Below are 19,259 nucleotides of genomic sequence, written 5' to 3' on the forward strand. Positions count from 1 at the left end.
CACAACACTTTAATCAAAGTACCCAAAAACAACATACTTCCTAGTGATTATATCTAGGTGGGTAGATCATAGTGTTTTCTCTTCCTAGTGATCCAAAAACAACATACTTCCTAGTGATCCAAAAACAGCATAGTGTGACTATTCAACCAAAAAAATAAGGGTAAAATACTTAAACATACACTGAATTCTCTCTCTCTCAAGCATGTTGGTTTTCTGCCAAGATTTTTTGTACCGTCCTTCTGCTTGGAAATAGCCAAGCTTTTTCCTACCTTCCATTTTTCTCTGTGATCATGACAATGAGTCCGGATCAGCTCTTCACAGACCTGCCTCACACTGACCTCAGAGTCTGTCTTGGCCGCATATCAAGAACACCTCTCATACTTTGTATTTATTATTCATGAGGAGATATTCTCGATGCATGATGAGATGTGACTGAAGTCAGTGAGGTGCATTGTGTGAGGAACAGATCCCAATTCACTTACCAGAACGACCCAATTTTCTATGTCGTGTGGTTGGATTTGTGCTCCTCTCATCGAAGGATTAAAGCAAGGACTTCTGTGCTGATCAGTCTTGGGTTTTGGTTCCCAATTAAGGCTACCAAAGTAGTTTCACTTTAGACACGCACAAAATTTTGTGCCCTTTGGCTTTGCTGTTGGTGGTGTTGTTGGCCTCGTCACCTTTCCGGCAATGGGCTGCAAAGATTCAAACATTTGATGGATGATTGAGACCACCAAAGCCTTCGACTTCCAACTAAGTATCCGCATCATCACTTTTTCAAATAAAATCTCTTATCTTCTTCATTGGAATACCTCAAGCTAAACCAACCTTTCCCATTTTGGATTGCATTTGGAACATCTAGAGGTTAAAAACATAGAGTTCACCTATTCGGCCTCTGTTCTTGGTGGTGTTTGTGGAAGACTGTACCAAGTACCAACCGCCGCCAGGTAGCCGTCATCTTTTATCATCATGATGTATCAACGCTTCTTTTTTTCCTAGTTATGAATCTTAAATTGGAAAGGTTGGTTTAGCTTGAGGTAATGCATGGTTTATCTATCAAGATGAACAATGGTGGTTAGCCCAATATGTGGGATACTGTTGTTACAAGTAAATTTGTTAGAATTTTAATTTTATGTAACAGTGCAACGGTCTATTAATCTAAGAAAAATATTAAACATATAATAGTGACTTCTTCCTTCTTCTTCTTCTACCTGTAAGGGACAAGTAGAATTTTAAATGAGTTCACATGTTGATGGAAGGTATCTTCAAGTCCAATGGCATCAGCCCATAAAACATCTTTAAATCTATTTGAAAAACTTGGGCCCATTTGCTTCGGGGAATAGGGGTCTGGAATCAAAATGGGAAGAGACTATTCTGATTTCAACTATTTGGTTAGGTATAATCGGAACCCCCATCCCTTGGGAATGAAATCCCATAATGGCTGATTCCAATTCCGACTGCGAACTAATACCATTAGGCTATTAAATCAATTTATGAAAATTAAAGGTATCTTTAATTCTTTTACCCACAAAAATAGAAAAAACAAATAACACTTCGATGATCAGAGTTTTGGAATGGCAGACGAATAAAGAAATTCTCTTTAATTATTATTATGCAATGCATATTCTGAACAGTCACCTCACCGAGAGTGTACTCTTCAGTCATTTGAAGCCAAAAACGAGATTGTGTATACATTTTTCCCCTTTATCGGAGTGGGGCTGTATTACGTATTAACACAAGAAGAAACTGGTACTGGTACTGGTACTGGTCGGTAGCAAAAGCAAAATAACAAAAACGAGGCGGGGCATTTGATATTTATACTAAATGTAGATGGCCCAATGTGCAAAAAGACCAAATATAGACACTTCCCATGGTAGTAATTAGTAAAGATTTAACGGTTTTTAACTACCAACGCCGGTTCTCAAAACTACTGTTGCCCCCGACCAGTTGAAGCTCCTCTTGACAATTGTGGAACAGATTTCCTCCCAGAGGTTTGGGAGCTATTTCTCGGCGACGAGAAACCAGAGTCCCGTTGGTTAGGTTTCCCAACTTCTGAAGGCCCATTGCCTCTGCCAACGCCTCCGGCTGAAGGTCCAGAGCCCACAGCCTTCCGACTTACGTTGGGCAAATGTGAAACAGGTGAATAAAGCTTGCCGCCAATTGCTTCACGAGACACAAAACCAGAGTCCCGCGGGTTGGGCTTACAGATATCCAAAGGCCCACTTCCTCTGTCTCTCCCTATGCCTCCGCCTGAGGATTCAGAGCCAACAGCTTTCCAACTTTTGTTGGCAAAAGATGGACTAGATGAAGGTTTGCCACCAACTGCCGAGTCCCGGTGGCTGGGTTGCCAGGTTCCAGAAGGCCAAGATGGGCTAGATGAAGAAGAATTGCCACCAACTGCTCCATGATATCCACAACCCGGGTCCCTATGTCTAGGTTGCCGGGTTCCTGAAGGCCAAGATGGACTAGATGAAGAAGAATTGCCACCAACTGCACTATGACACCCAATACCCGAGTCCCTATGGCTGGGTTGCCAGGTTCCTGAAGGACCATAGCCTCTCCCTATGCCTCTGGCTGGAGGTCCAGTACCCATAGCCTTCCAACTTCTGTTGGCCAGATATGGACCAGCTGAAGGGTTGCCAACATTAATTGCTCCCCCATATCCAAAATTCTTGTCATAGTTTGATGCTCTGTTATGGCCACCCCCCCTACCAGAAACCAAGAATGTCTCTCCAGATTCTCTAGTTACTGAAGCAGACCCAAATGAATGAATTCTGTTTCCACTGGATGGAGTTCCTCTATGAGGCTCAAATCTTTGGCCAGAATCCAATGAGTCAATCCGCCCCCTTCCCCTTTCCCTTCCAGCACCCCTGCCCGAACCTGCTGCCTTAAATATTTCTTTTGGTGATGAAGAATCTGGAGTACAACTAGTATTGTTTACTTCTTTCCCATATCTCCTTGAAACCTGCAGTCTGGATATAATACATTTTTGTTTGTTATGGTGACAAATCGTTAGATAAATAGGTGCAAAACAAAGAGTGAGTAGTTAAAGTGAAAGGATCACCTATAAGGCAGTCTTGCACCCTCGTATTCATGCCAGAGAGGTTCCTTCACAATATCATCTTCAGTTATTGTCTGCAAACACCATTGAACTTAAGCAGGTAAGAGATAGAAGGCTAAAAGCTCTATAAGAAGATTTCACATTTACTTTTATAAAACATTGTTCTAGATTATTGCAATTCATGCCTAAAACCAAGGAATCACTAAAACACACAACATCGAAAGAAACACAAGAAATTTAACGTGGTTCAGCAATTTGTGCCAATGTCCAATGATGAACCCCTAGAAAATTTCACATTCTCAATTCATCTAAATCCAATACAACCTTAGCACACAAGCTAGTTTACCAATGAACTAGTTCCAAATTCCTACTTTGACTCCAACCAAGATATATAAAACAAACACCGAAGCACACCTCTAAAGCCCCCTTGAAACATTTTTTTAATAAAGGATCCATCAGAATACAAGTCACCTCTACCATCACCAACCAGAAACCAAATATATGATGAACACAATGTCTTCATTATACTATTTAACAGTACCCAATGGACATAAACAACAGTAAAATCAGGCACAATTGTGTAAGATGACGATTCAATCCTGGAGTAAATCGTAGACTGGGCCAGTGACAGCACACAGTTCCAGGAGTGCTAATAACATCACAGGTTTGTGCCATCTTAACAAAACACTTGAACAGGATGTCAGGATATACATTTATTCTTATTAATATTTGAAAATTCTGAAGTGTTGTGGAGGTGGAACAAACTGAAGATGTGCTTAGTGTTTGTTGCTAGCAGAACAAGACTCCAGTTCCGGTCATCACATAGTGAAATGCATTCTTGTGGAATTTACCAAATAAAATAAAAGAATATCAAAAGAGTGTCCATGATAGGTCTCTACAGCTATTCTCATGTATATCAATCCTGTTAGGATGGGCAAGGTAGATAGTATCTATTTTGTAACTCAAACTTAACGAGACAATTGTCAATTACAATTCAATGACTTGCCATATGTTACTTGCACTGCATTTTGAGCAGCTGGATCTTAACAGAAAAACCAAAACCAGCAATATTTGGTTCTAGTTACCAAATTAGACATTCAAAAGTTAATAAGGAAACTGTTTTAACCACCTTTCAAACCAAAGCATTCTTTTTAACTCTTTCCAGATGGAAAGACTTCATCTATTGTCATGAAATGCTGGTGAATTCAGTTGATTTTCTTGTGTTCAAAAAATAAATAAATAAATTAGATCCCTTTGTCACCAATTTTGGAAACATTAAAATAAAAACAGTTTTAATTAGGCAAGGGTGTACCTTATCCAGAAGTGTCACTCCCTCAAGAAGACGAGGAATATGTGGATGGTTTTCCGGGCATTCATATAGAACACATCTGAATCAGATGTGAGAGAAAACAATGAGTAAGATGTTAGTACTCCAGAAGGTTATTATACCTAGATTAACATCTTCACAGACCTACCAGCCTCTGGCTAATTAACCAAAGATTAATGAAGAAAAATAATCACAACATGGTATAGTTATGTGCAAAACTTACAAGACATCTTCCCCTAAATTTTCTTGTAGCTCCTCCATAGAACAAGAACTAATTGTCAAAGAAGCCTCTTCACAAGGGCAGATAAAGCCATTTAACCCACCACTGCAACAAAAAATTAATATATATATATATATATATATATATATATATATATATATATATTGCGAAGTAACTTGTCATTGCATTCTTTTTAGCCCTTTATCAACTAAGAAATGCATTTTGAATGAAAACAAATAACAGTTTAGAAATTAGGTTAATTTATACGAGAAAATTATAAAAAAAAATGACAAACTGTACAAATGCTATGATCTGCATACCTGGAAATGATATCAATGGGTTTCCTCAATTTTATCAATTTCTTCAATGACGTCTGCTGCTCAAAATAAAGTGACAAGGCTTGCAATCCCATGTCAGCAATACACCTGAGAAACAACTTAGCAATAGATTCCTTGTTCCTCTTGGCTTCCTCTGCCTACAAATGTATTCCAAACTGTAAATAGTGGAGTGTAATTTTCCACAATAGAAATTTGACCAAAGTGAAGATTTTCCCGGCCTGAGCATTTTTATCAAATACCACATACCTCCAGTTCCTCTTCTAGTTTTTTCGTTTCCTTTACAAGGCGGTGTTCATTAATAAAATCGAGTTTTGTAATTCCCTTCAGCAAAACAAGGACAAATGGACAATTAAGAATACTAAAATAAAAAATTATACATTAAAAAAATATTATTTCCACACACAGAAAAACACCTGCCACATGTACCGTTTTCCATCTGTATCGACTTCAAAATCTGATCAAAATCACAAGAATAAGTTAAATTCACAAAGTTACAGAATGACATTGACTATATTATAAAATGAGTTACCCTGGGGGTAGAAATCCCTGATGTTGGATTCCTCAGAGATCATCAGCTCCCGATAAGCTCTAGGAAGGGCAGAAGAACTAATGGAGGGAATTTCGGTCACTTCTGTTCGAACAAAAATTCACTACTGAACAACAAATAAACAACAAAGTCTAACCTTCTAGGTGGAAGAACACCCATCAGTTGATCAAAAGGTTTAAAAGGACAATCCATTTTAAATTTTGGGTGGACCTGAGCAAGACCCTTCAGGTCTGAAGCAAATGGACCATAGTGGAAAGGATAAAACCTGATGAAACAGTCGAATTTCAAACTTGTCTTAGTAAGCAGGAACTTCTCAAAATGAATCCCCAGTTCAGTTCTGCATAAAAGAAACTTTACCATGTCCAAGATGAGACTCCTGAAAAATAATATCGCAACACCCAGAATAGGCCCTCAGTGTACTTCTCTACCTGTAAACATCAATCCAAAGAGTGTCAAGCAAAACACAATTAGCAACTACATACAAATGCCTAGACAAATTTGTTGGAGAAAGCATTGTAACAGATATGAATCAATTAGAGAAACCACAGTGGCTAATGAATAAATTAGCACTCGTCAAAATCGAAAATAAACAAATTCAAGGAATTTATCAAGTATTTGCATTTGTTTTTCTCAATCTGTAGAAACAGCAATGAAGAATATACGAACTTGATGGCTTGATTTTAGTGCAATTTTCACTTGCAATGGTGTAAATGCATGGGAATGCAAATGGGTTGTGTGTAAACTCCAGTTTACTTTTGAGGCCAGTTCACTTACACTGGTGTAAAATAGCAAGTAAAATGTAGTCCCCACTTTATTTGAAAAATAATGGAGACAAGAGTGATGTTATTTATTTAGGAGTAAGGTAGAAAACAAAACGATGTTGTCCCCATAAGGATAAGGTAGGAAGAAAGAGGTGCAAATTTTGCATCAATTTTTCAGAATGCAAATTTTACATCAGGTGGGGGTCCAAACCTTAAGTCATAAACAAACAGATGCAAGAGAGGTCAATGAATGTGAAGCAACAATACATACTATCTCTTTCCTCTTGCTTTCTAAATCAGCTTCACCCTCCACGGAAAATTTCTCTTTATAATATCGCTGCTTCCAACCTTCTGTGCCCAATTTCACCTATAAATAGGCACAAAGAAAACAAGAAAGACACAACTGTAAAAAATCATCTAGTTAATTAAAGAAAGCAAGAAAAAAAAAACAATGATAAAATATCATCTAGTTAATTAATTCAGCAACACTGTAATCTTTACTGAACAATAGGAAAAGTCAATCTAAACCTAAATCATTTTAAAACCAAAAATTGTCAATAAATAGCACAAACCCTGTCCTTTTCAAAGCCACCCTGTTTAAATAGGTCTGATTTCTCACGAGTATAATCTTTCAACTTTTGATTTAACTCCTTGGTGTTTTGCACAACCTGCAAGAAAAACTAATTAGTTTCAACTGCCACTAACCAAAAAGTAGCTTGTCCCTCAATAAACAATCTGCACTATAGCTTACAATATTATACTTCTCTACCAAAAATATTAAAACATGTTACTTCTTCTGTTAGTGAGGGATAAATTTTGTCTAATATTTGTGCTCCAAATAGCGTGTCATGCATGTTGAAAACTATTAGACCAATTCCATATTTCAATTCATGGACCATCACATGAAGGAGCAGTAGAACATGACAAAGGAAAAGCAAAATCCTATAATACACTTAATCAGATGTATCCGTTGATTCCAAAACCTATCACAAATCAATAATCAGATGTGTCAGAAAGTAATTTCAACCACTGTTGCACATCAAAGAAGTGTATCATCATCTATGATAAGCCACATCTAAAATGTAGAAAGTAACAAAAAGGAAATCTTTGCCCCAAAAGGTACAAACATTATACTACAGCTGAATCTTTGCTGAAATTTGTTTTCCCAGATGAAAAGTACCTCGTCACGATTCCCCAATGCCTCAAGAGATGAGGTTGCTTCATTTGTAACTCCCAAAGAGTCATTCGTTGCATCGAGCCTTAAATTTTTGCTAGAGGCAAACTGAACTGAGTCTTCCAGCTGCAGAAATCCAACTCATCTAAAAACACTTGTTCAAAGATCAAAGAACACGTGTATATGCACCTACTATATTTTGGTTCTCACCTCAATTTGTGCATTCTCATCTTGTGCTTCTGCAATCTCACGCATGAGTTTCCTAATCCTGCGCTCACGTAGTTCAGATCTTTTCTTAAATATTTTTTCTTCATAAGTCCCAACTTTAAGGATAAATTTCTCCACCCTTTTTGACTTTACATATCCACATTTCTTGTCCTCTACCTGTTTAGCATTAAAACAGCAGAAAATTGCATGAGTGCCTCTACTTTGGTCTGAAATATAAATGTAACAGATAAGGAATTACTCTGCTCATATCAACAAGATAGCCCCCCAGGTTCTTGAACTCTTCCTTGTATACGCTCATCATCAAGTTAATTGAACCCTATTGAAGAACAGAGGTGAAACCATTCAACCCCACACAATTTAAATTGTTTTCCCATAAGGCTACGTTTGGTTGCAGTGAAGTGCAAATGAAAAAAAATGCAAATTCTCATTTAATTTTGTTTTGTGTTTTACTTTATTCTGTTTCATGTCTTAATTATCTTCATTTGTACTGCAATAATCAAATAAAATAAGCTAAAATTTAAAACAGAAATAGGTCAGAATTTACACACAAATCATTTGCACTGCCATAATTTTGCATCAGTATAAATTTATTTGCATTGCTACCAAACACAGCCTAATGATTTGAATTAGATATAAAGCCAAGAAACAGAAAAAATAAATAAAACAAAGACATGACAAATACCTCATGGATTTCTAGGGTAGGCAAGTGAGGTAAAAAATCATTTCCCGTAAAAAAGCATATGAAGATGAAATCATCAATAAGGCGCTCAAGATCAACTTCGAAAGGTGGATCAGATATTTGCATGTCAAGCTTCAAATACTCTCTTAGTGACCATATATTTAAAAACTACAATAATGAAAAATAAAGTATAAACCATTAAAAGGTGCAGATATAAAGACATTGCCTTGAGATTATTTGAAGGTTAAAGTAATAAAGCACCTGATAAGGCTTTTTATGAGTCAACCGACACCCTTCCATTGCATTAATATTTCGAAACCATCCACTTTGCTTCACTAATCCAGATTCAGCCATACCAATGCTGGATTCCAAGTATTTCATGCAGATTGGTTGCTGTTCTTGAGTCAGAAGATCCTAAAAACAGAAGGTAATAGATAGCATACTGAATCAATAGAATCTCGAGATTGTAGGAGATAAGATCAAAATTTACCATCTGTAAGTCCCAAATCTATAAAGATAATCTTCATCATGTACCTCTCTCAATATAGAGAAATGCACTTCATGTGTTGCCAATGCTAGCACTATCAGATCAGCATCCTAAAGGTGAACAAAGTAAAACTATAAATGCAGTTATTAAACCCAAAAAAAATGCAATTTTCATTTTGACAAATTGAAAATCATGAAGCAGAAAGAAGTTTTGTCATACCAAACCATGCAAGCAATGGCGGGTGTTTGGATTATATCCTGGAAGATTGCGCTGTAAGCGGATAAATGACATTATCTTATGTTCACCCTCTCCAGGAACATTTGCATCAGATAGAATAACCTTCAAAACAAGAAAATATGGGAAAATTATATGCTAGATATTGAGAATTACATATAGACGCATAAACAAATGTAGAATCACCTTAAACTGAATTTCCTGTTTAGAGCAGAAGAAGCCTATTGGGAAAAAGACCAATTACTTTGGTTAAGAATCCAAACCTTTATCTGCTTCCAACCAGGATCATTATTCAGCCTTGAACGGATATAAGATTGCAGAGCCTCTGACAATTTAAACATGAATTCGGTTCCTGGGGTTATGATGTTAGAGTCTGAAACCTCAGACTCTTGCTTGGGAAGAACAAGCTTCCCTTGCAGTTCAAATTCTTGACGGAGTCTTTCCTCCTCAACCTCCTAAAAGAAACAAAACCGAGCACATCAAGTAATGCCACGAATCTACATAATAGACTGAGGTGAACAAAACTGACCGCCATTTCAGCATCTTTAGCAGCTCGGAAGCGGCGACTTCTCTGCTGATTCATTTTAGCTCTTGGAGCGACGCCATCTATTTGAAACATCACGTACCAGAATCATTTCAACACAACGAAGAATAATAACGTCAGGAACCATGAACCAGAAACTTGAATCAAGAACTAAAGATATATATATACTACATGCATTGTTACGTGAGAAGTGGAGCCTTGGATTTCATCTGAGGCCAACAACTCGGCACACCTAAATCACCAATCTTACGGTAGACCAAGGAAAACTCTCACTAATTTTAATCGATTTTCGAGCTCTCAAACTCTGGGTACGTCAAATGAGCCCTGAGTTTTCTCCTCCGGTCCCCGAGCAGAACCGACCCGTCCGAGTTACGGGTCGAATCGCCGAGTTTAAACAGGTCAACTGTCTTACTGCAGTCCACACGGACACTGGGACTGCTCATGTTCAATTATTCCATACGAGAGCGAGAGACGGACAGGCAGAGAAAAAGGACAAGAGGAAAGGAGATAGAGAATTCATGCAGAGAAGAAGAAGAAGAAGAAGAAGAAGAAGAAGAAGAAGGGGGTCCACCCACCAACTGCCATGTAAAGTAGCTTTCTGGGTCTTACGATACGAAAAAGCCGATCAATGTATTCAAATATCCTCTCGAATACTTCTTGGAAGGTTGTGGGTGGAAATAACTGCATTAATTAAATTTACACCAAATCAAAATCCAAGTAAGAGTAAAGCACAGAGAATTACAGATTGCCAGTTTGAGTTAAACTACACTACACTAATGTGTTGAAATATTCACGCAAAGTATTCGTAACATCTACACAAAACGTAAAGTGAACCGTGCCCAACATCTAATTTCCACTGACATCAGCGGAGAAACAGTAACTAAGAAGAGGAATTTCTGGGTTACTTATTACGATTGCCTGTGTGATGAAGAAACTAAAAAGCAATCTCTCTTATAAAATTTTGAAAAATCGGTTGTTCTCTAAACGCCTAAGATAAGATGAACAAGAAAAGCATATTTAAGCAAGCAAAGGAAGGAACTAAATCAAAAGAGACAAGATGATTAACGAACTTCGTCTTCAGGATGGAAGCAGGGATGTATGATTCCATTCATGTCCAGATAAAGATTATCGAACTCGATTCCATTTGGGTTCGGTTTGCTGGAATCAATTTCGTGTCCTCTTTCCTCTACTGCGTTCACCACAGTGCTGGGATACTTGTGAACCAGCCATCTGTAGAACGATGGAACCCCCATTAGTTCCCTCTACCAGCAGGTACCAGCTCTCCCTTCTCCTCTCTCTCTATCTCTCCCTTGTGAATTCTGATCAAGTTGTTCGGTTGCTCCTTGCCAGTAGCTGTTCAGGACGAACACTGAGCCACTGACGAGGTTTATACGTGCATAGCAGATGCTTCTCGACTTCGTCAGTCGATCTCTTTCGCCGCCTCCCGCTTCTCGAGGAGCTCGCTAGTCGCTCCCCCCCACCCCACCACACCTTTGTTTCTTTTTTTTCTTCAATCAAGTTACCAGAAATTCTTTTTGAAGCGCACGGTTCCTTGCAAGAAGCAGGTTTTTCTGTTGTCAGATTGGAATTTGATACAAAACTTCAATCCAGAACGAACAGCGACGAGGAGTAGTAGACGAGAGAATCGGCTTGGATTGATCGCGTTGGATCAAATGGGTCATCAGTGTCAGTGGTGGGACCCGTGGTCTCGAGCATCAGGTTCTCAACAGCAGTAGATAGTACAAAGAACACATGGATGGTTTTACCGGGTAGAACTTGATAAGACGTTAGTGATTCATGAGACCTTTATGGAATAATGACGAGCTTTCAGCCGTTGGATGAGAATCGGAGAAAGTTCGTGGCGCACTCAAACTATCAAATCGACGGCTCAATCTTCGATAATTCGTTTATTGCAGATCTGCTCGACGATTTCACATCTGCGCCCAGCCGCCCACAGAACGCACCCCACGAGCGCTCTAAAGTACATTCAAACCGTGTATTGTGAATATCTCTGAATGATAAATACGGTAAATGTTCCCAATGCACGCATGTGGGGCGGAGATGTGAACTCGGCGCAGATGTGAATTCTGATACAGGGCGCTTCACACCGATCTCACATACGCATCTCATCATACATTGAAAATATCTCCCGTGAATATCGGAAATATTTCCAATATACGGTGGAATGTGTATGTAAAATCGGTGTGAGGCGCGCTGTGTGAGAAACACATCCGATCTCGATACAGTGGACCTTCGACCTAAAAAATCTGCTTTCACACGTACATGTAGCTTTTTGAAAGAGTAAGGCTCAACCCAAAGCACCTAAAGAAGGAAAAGGCTGTTCTTTTTCTCTTTATGACATGGAAAATAACTACTTTTTTGTATTCAATTCAAAAACAAAAGCACAATGACTAATGAACAACACCACAGGTCCTTTCTTTTCTATCTCTCTTTCTCTCAAAAGTCTGATTTTACCCCCCATCTCCAGCTTCTATTCTTTTGTTCTTTTGGCTTATTTTAAAAGAATACAAATACAAATATACAAAATATAAGATCTTATAATTTATATTTATGAAGCCTCTAGTTCTTTTATTCTTCCAAATTAATTATTATTGCAAGGTGCCAAGCAGTTGAATAGTAATGTCTCCGTAGTGGAGATTTAGGATCAAATCCTACCTGCACCTGGGTTAGAGGGGTTATCCCATAGTGTAGCCCTTTAAAAAGAAAGCAAGAAAAAGGCTTAATGGCCCAAAAAAAAAGGTGAGAGTAAATTTATAGGCAGAAGCATCCAAATTAAAGAAAAAAATTAATTAAAATATATAAATAATAAGAATAATATATAATATATTGAGTTAGAACAATATAAAATATAAATCTATATTATTATAAGATATATATTTGTCTTGTTTTTGGTTCAGCTAATAAGAAGCTAAATGTGATTATATATGTCAATTAATATATTTAGCACATGACCTTACTTTACTTTTCAGTACCCATAAAATAGAAATTTATAAGCAATAATAAGTTCTAGTCTTTACACTTTAAAAAATAATAATAACCATTCAACTAACAATTGTAAACCTTATATATTGCAAGTTTTAAAACCCAGAGTTGTCAACTTATTTAAGCGACCAATCATAATGGTTTAGGTTATCAAAGATTCTCCATTAAAAAAATTGTTTTCACAAATAGGATCGTTTGATAAATCATTTATATGATTGGTATTAGATTTATGACCACGGAATAATTTAGAAAAATAACACAACTTAGTCACTTTTATCTACATCAAAAATAATAAGAAGAAGAAGAAGAAGAAAATGAAAATAAATCCATCCGAAACAAAAACAAGGCAATAACAAAGTTGGGGTGTTGGATTTAGAATACTAAGAAACAAAAATCCCATTTGATTTAACCAGGAGAAAGTAAGAAATCAGTTGGTTCTATGCATTTAACTCCCATTTGAGGTATGTGCCCCTTTCTAACAAGGGCTTAAACCTCACCTAGCTAAAGACATACAGCTCATGCCTTGTCACGGGGCTTAAGCCTTTGAAAGCAATGCTCCTCATTGATTGTCATATCCTCCACTAAAACTAAACAAATGATAATGCAAAGAAAAGATGTGTGTGAGTACTTGTACAAGTCATACCCAATTCATTCAAATCCTTTCTCAGAGAAAAACACAAATAAATAGTTAATGTCTCAATTTTTTTATGGTGAATGAAATGAAAGTGCAACTTAAAAATTTGTAAATTTTGGTTCACTTTTGTTTCGGGTTTAATTTATTTTATTTTGCTTTTGGCTTTATTGTGAACAGATAAAACAATGTAAAATCCGTAAACCAACTTTTGAAATCGAACTAGAACATTGGGTTGGGAATTGGGATCCAATGTTTCGAAAATAGAAGATATAAGAGATGAACAACTGATCCGTGTTAGTGGTGGGGCCCGTGTGTCTTAAAGTCTCATCAACCTATAGGCTCCAATTACTTCGTTAGCAAGGAAAATGGAAATACGGAATGGATGGATTGGTGGTGTTACATGTATAAAGCATTTTAGTACTTCATGAGACCTTTATGAAACAGTGACCAGCTTTCAACCGTCGGATGAGAATCTGAGAATGACCGTGGCGAACTCAAAGGATCAATCCAGCAAGCGGCAATCAAATCGACAGCTCACTATCCGATAACTCATTCCTTGCAGCTTGGTTGGAGTGGTTGGATTAATGGCAAGGTCTCGGTGGACCTTCGAAGAGAACGAAAAACCTGTTATTCTCTCTATAGGCTATAGCATGGAAAAGTATAACTAATCTTTTGTATTCAATCCAAAACAAAAGCACAATAAGTCAATAGCTAATGAATAACCAATTAAGGTACATTATTTACTTTTTTTTTTTCGTTTGGTTTTAAAGGCAGTAGTTGAGGGAACGGGATCTGCTCCTCACACACACTTGGGCGCGCCTCACATGCACATCCATCGTGCATTGGAAACATCTCCGGTGAAAATTAACTTATAAAAACAGGAGACGTTCCAATGCATAGTAGGATGTGCCTGTGAGATGTCCTATGTGAAGAGCAGATTCAGTCTCCTAGTTGAGGTGTAATGATCCAAAGAGTTGAGACATAATGCAATTTTAATCAAAATTTATAAATGAAGAAAATAAGATGTAATATACCAAATCAGAACGATATAGAAGATATATAAGTAGACCTATCCATGGGCCGGGTAGCCCGATGGCCCGGCCCGCACCCCGGTCAGGCTTGGTCATGTAATTAGGCCTGCGGGCCTGACACAGTAAGCCCGATTGTGTTTCGGGCTGGGCTCGAGATTTGTCAAAAAAGCCTAGCCCAACTCAGCATTATATATTTTATAAAATACATAATATGTATATTTATAAAATATATAAATAATATAATATTTATTGAAATATAGATATTTATAATTTAATATATACATTTTTATTTTTTTTCTTTATAGTCTCTCTTTCTCTCTCTCTCTCTCTCTATTTAGCCGCTTCAGCAGTAGTAATAGCATGGGCTAAATTTCGGACTCGGGCCCAGGCCCGGGCTTTGGGCTTTTTACGAGGGCCAGACTCGAGCCCAAGTTGTAGGCCCAATGGTCCCAGACCTTAGAAAAATCTGTTAATATAGAGTGAAAGCCCGGCCTGGCCCGGCCCATGAACAGATTTATACATAAGTTTATAATCAATAAGTTTTAGCCTTTTGAAGTGTTAAATAACGTAATAACTAACTAACAATCATAGACTCTTTATTTAATTCCAAGTTTCAAAATCCAAAGTTCTCGAGTTATTCAAGTAACCAGTCATAATGGTTTAGATTATCAAAAATTTTTCACCATTATCAAAATTGTATGATTATCCATGTAATTGATATTAGATTTACGGTCACCAAACAATTTAGAATAAAGGAAGGAATTTAGTTGATTTAATCTATAAAGAAAAGAAAATAAATCCATTGCAAGGAAAAATGAGAAACTAACAAACTTGGGATGTTAGATTTAGAGTAATAAGAAATTCATTGGTTCTATGCATTGGACTCTCCTAAAACACCAAGAAAAACTAAGAGTTTGATTTGCTTTATTGGTTTTTCATTTTAGTGTTTATCTCGCCCATAATTATTAAAGCGTTTTTCTTATATATTTTGAACTATAAAATATATTTTTTGTATTAGATCACTAAATAGTCATTAATTCTTACAATTTACACCTTTTACACTTGAAATTTAAAGTATATGATTCTTTATAACAACGGCCTAAACCTCACACTAAAGTTGTAAGGCTTAAGCCTCAAGGCAAAATCTATAGGGTGTATAACTCATGTCTCAAGGCTTAAGCCTTTTTAAAACAATATTCCATAGTGATTGTCATGTCCTCCATTAGATGGAAAATTGGAAATAAACAAACAAATGATAATGTCAAGAAAAAGAATATTGTATATGTGTGTGGTGTGTGTATGTGCGTGCACGCCTGCTTCTACTTTTGCAAGTCAATCCCATTCATTCAATCCGTGTTCCAAAAATACATAAATAAATAATTAGCATGTCCCTATTTGTTTATAGTGCAATTTTTTTTCCTTTTGGTAAACATAGTGCAATTCTTTTGTACTATTTATAAATGCATGAAAGTGCAACAGAAAAAAAAAATTGTAAAATTTGGTTCACTTTTGTTTCGGGTTTAATTTATTTTGTTTTGCTCTAGGTTCTATTTTGCAATCAAAGTAGTTTAAAATGGTAATTAAATCGCAATAATTTCTGATGTTGCACAATCTGGCCGATCTTAACTGTCAACGATCTTGCCTCTGAACTGAGTGGCAGGGGACCTGAAACGGAGGGAGTGAAGAAGCTCCAGGGAGAACCTGGCGTAAGGGCTCCGAAGCTCAAGTTAGAGTCTTTCAAAGGCAAGATAAGCCAGATAGCGCAAAAGTTAGCATACCTTGTTCTTGGGGGGTAGGAGCCTTTTATAACCACCTCGCGCACTCACTTCCAGGCTTCTGTTAGATCAGGCATGATTATCTCTGAGCTCCTGCCAGTTCGGATATCATTTCCTCTGGCCGGACAGAACCGCCACTTCTCCTTTTGTTGGAGCCATCTCTACGGCTGGTAACGACGGTGGCAGGTGGCGGTAGCAGGAGACCGTTTGAAGTGCGGCTGTCATGCTTCAGATCCCAAATCAGTCAGGTGCGCCGCCCTTGGATACGGACGTCCTTGGTGTCAGGTACGTTTGGTCAGTCTGGTGTGACGGAAGCGAAGTGCTGGAGTGGCGAGCGAAATGTCTTGAGTTCGGTTTGGGGAGTGTTCCGAGCTGCCATGGGCCAGCTCGGGTCACGGCTTTGTGAGGCTTAGGACCCGAGATAGTTCGGGCTCCTTGCAGGGAGCTCGGGTTCTCAGTAGGGATCTCGGGGTCTTAATAGGGAGCTCGGACTCCCAGTGGGGAGCTCGGGTTCTTGGTAGGGAGCTCGGGCTCCTAGTAGAGAATCCGGTCTGGTGGAGTTCGGGCTCAGTAGTGAGCTTGGACTTTGTTACTTTCGGTGCTCGTTTTGGGCGCTCTGCTGCCCCGAGTTGCTTGCTTTTGCCATGTGTCGGGTGATTGCGAGGTCAGGCCAAATTTCCCTTCATCAATTTCCATTCATTCGAACCCTTGTCTTCGTTGTGAATAAACAAAACAAAGTAAAACCCTTAGTAAAATTAAACCAAAATTTGAAATCAAACTCATCTTGCAGTCGCATGCTTTTGCACTAGTGCAACAAAAATAGTTGTTTTCTTTTGTGGATTCTCCATGCATCATCCATTTCAAGTTTTTTCAATAGATAAGTATATATGTGTATTATGATATTCAAGCATAATAAACCTTACTTAATCATGGCACTTTAGTGTATTATTATAGTTTTTATCAAACGAACTTAACCTAATTTTGGAAGGTCTAATTTCTTAGTTCTAGTTTGACTTTTTATAATGTCAACTTGATCATAATATTTTATGTCAACCTAGAAGTTACTTTATAGTAATTTATGTGCACTTGTTATAAGTCAATTGTTAAGAATTCATTAATAGTAATTTAGGCTCAGTTTAGAAGGAGTACAAATGTAAATATGTACAGCAAAAATACATACAAAATATAAGATTTTGCACTCTATCTTTCTGCATTTGTGCTCCTTCCAAACTCAGCCTTGAGTACACAAGCGAAGTATCATTTTTATATGTTTCAGCCTTTTTGTGCATCTTGACAAGAGAAAATCAGAAAACAGACGATACCTTCACAATGAAAAAGAATATAAAAGAGCATTTAATGGGCATTTTATTTCTTTCCAGAGTTCGAAACTGACCGGCCCATAAACTTTTGGTTAGAGGTAGACCTGTTCATGGGCCGGGCTTTTACTCTCCATTAACAGAAATATGTTAGGCCCGAGCCCGAGCCTGGCCTGACCAACGGACCTACAACTTGGGCCCAAGCCTGGCCCGACCAACGGGCCTACAACTTGGGCCCGAGCCCGGCCCTAATAAAAAGCCCGAAGCCCGACCTAATAAAAAGAATTAGAAAATTTCCCTATTCAATAATCAATATAAATCAGAATTTATTTACATTAAAAAAATATATAAATTCAAAATTTATTTATATTAAAAAAAGAATATAAAGAAGGGAAAGAGGATGTGGAGAAGAAGAATTCGGTTGGAAAAAGAAGGGAATGAGGTAAAAAAAAGAGGGGTATTCAACTAGGGTTTTTAGGTTTAGTTATAGGTCAGGCCGGGCTATTTTGGCAAATCCCGAACCTGACTCGAATTTATTGTGGGCTGGGCTTTTTGGCCCGAGGTTAAGCTCGCGGGCCTATATACCTGTTCAAGCCCGTCCGGGGGTCAGGTCGGGCCGGCCCGGCCCATTGGGCCATCGCCCCATGAACAGATCTAGTTAGAGGTAGGGATGATCTTTCTTACACCAACCCAGAAACATGGTCTGACCCAACCTGCAAACTTTCAGGCCTGGAACCAAGTTTTTGTGTTTAGACCCAGTTTGTCCTCAGCCCACACATTTTTGGGCCGAGATTGGGCCCAAACTTTAAGCCTAATCCCGTAATCCGGCTTGTATTATACATATCATATATCTATTAATATATTTAATTATATATTATATATTTTATATAAAAAGTTCAATATAATATATTATATGTATTCATGAGTTGACACATGAGTCAACTGAGTAAAAAAGAATTACTTGTTCTCTGGTAATTGTTTATTCTTATATAGATGATGGCAAGAGCCCATACACCATGTAGCATTTTATTTCATGTATTATGCATCATATAAAATATAACACAACTTTTTTATTAAAAAAAAAAAAACTAAATTTCTGTTATGTGATGTCATAGGCCTAAAGCCCATATACATCTGATTCAAGACGCAGCAAACGTGAATTGGATAAAGATTCTAAACCAATGGTTCAAACACAGGGAGTTCAACCTTCATATTTACTTAGGATGTACCTCATTACCGAAGTGGGCATCTGAGCATCTTTCTACATAATAAAACTACAATTTGCCCTCAGTCCCATAACCTAGATCAACACTAGTACGATGAACGATGATGGGTATAGGGATGGCAATTTTCCCCATCCCAACAAGGACCGATTTTTCTGATTTAATGGGGTCGAGGATTAGGATTGAAGTCCCCGTCCTGTCCTGACCCCAATTATATATATAATATTATTTATAATTTATAATTTTTATTTATTTAAAAAAAAATAATATTATCTGAAAACATTTTAGAAATTCGAGTTCTCACAGAGAATCCATTCCCATGGAGGATTGAGGATGAAGAACAAATTTTAATTTCAAAATCAAAATCCTGGATGGAGAATATAATCCCCACTCCAAATCTGCCCCGTTTCCATTCCCATTCCCAGATGAGTATCATAATTTTATTATGTCTTGGGCCCTGGGTCCAACTAAATATTTGTAAACATCCTTGCACCTAACCATGTCGCTTTCTTATCATCTTCCAAGTAAAGGGCTCGGCTTTGGATAATCATAAACGATTAAACCAGATGTCACAAATAATGTTCCAATATTAATATAATTATTAAAAAATTTTGAATACCACATTGACTGACTTAAAAAAAAAAAGGAATAAGTCATTATACATCTGTTCAGAACTGTTT

The 19,259-nt window shown here is 37.5% G+C and overlaps 1 protein-coding gene across 5 annotated transcripts; it reads right to left on the reverse strand.

Annotated features, from left to right (window-relative positions):
- Positions 1 to 1,783: 1,783 nt before the first annotated feature.
- LOC104589954 (5'-3' exoribonuclease 3-like) lies at positions 1,784 to 11,292 on the reverse strand. 5 transcript variants are annotated; one of them, XM_010248442.3, is made up of 23 exons: positions 10,668 to 11,291; positions 10,173 to 10,278; positions 9,583 to 9,659; positions 9,317 to 9,508; positions 9,039 to 9,158; positions 8,867 to 8,929; positions 8,594 to 8,746; positions 8,336 to 8,500; positions 7,892 to 7,969; positions 7,636 to 7,809; positions 7,432 to 7,551; positions 6,824 to 6,919; positions 6,523 to 6,618; positions 5,848 to 5,918; positions 5,627 to 5,755; positions 5,473 to 5,549; positions 5,357 to 5,397; positions 5,190 to 5,264; positions 4,926 to 5,080; positions 4,609 to 4,710; positions 4,371 to 4,446; positions 3,062 to 3,132; positions 1,784 to 2,969 (listed from the first exon to the last, which is right to left on the reverse strand). In XM_010248442.3, exons 1-23 carry the CDS (start codon positions 10,848 to 10,850, stop codon positions 1,925 to 1,927), a joined length of 3,465 nt encoding a protein of 1,154 aa, XP_010246744.1. In that variant the 5' UTR covers positions 10,851 to 11,291; the 3' UTR covers positions 1,784 to 1,924. The 5 variants fall into 5 exon arrangements, with proteins under 5 accessions (XP_010246744.1, XP_088746954.1, XP_010246750.1 ...); XM_088890828.1 differs by lacking the exon at positions 7,892 to 7,969 and having other exon boundaries at positions 10,668 to 11,292; XM_010248448.3 differs by lacking the exon at positions 8,336 to 8,500 and having other exon boundaries at positions 10,668 to 11,289.
- Positions 11,293 to 19,259: the final 7,967 nt, after the last annotated feature.

The sequence above is a fragment of the Nelumbo nucifera genome, chromosome 6 (assembly GCF_055504915.1).
Source record: "Nelumbo nucifera cultivar China Antique chromosome 6, China Antique-T2T, whole genome shotgun sequence".
NCBI classification, from domain to species: Eukaryota; Viridiplantae; Streptophyta; class Magnoliopsida; order Proteales; family Nelumbonaceae; genus Nelumbo; species Nelumbo nucifera.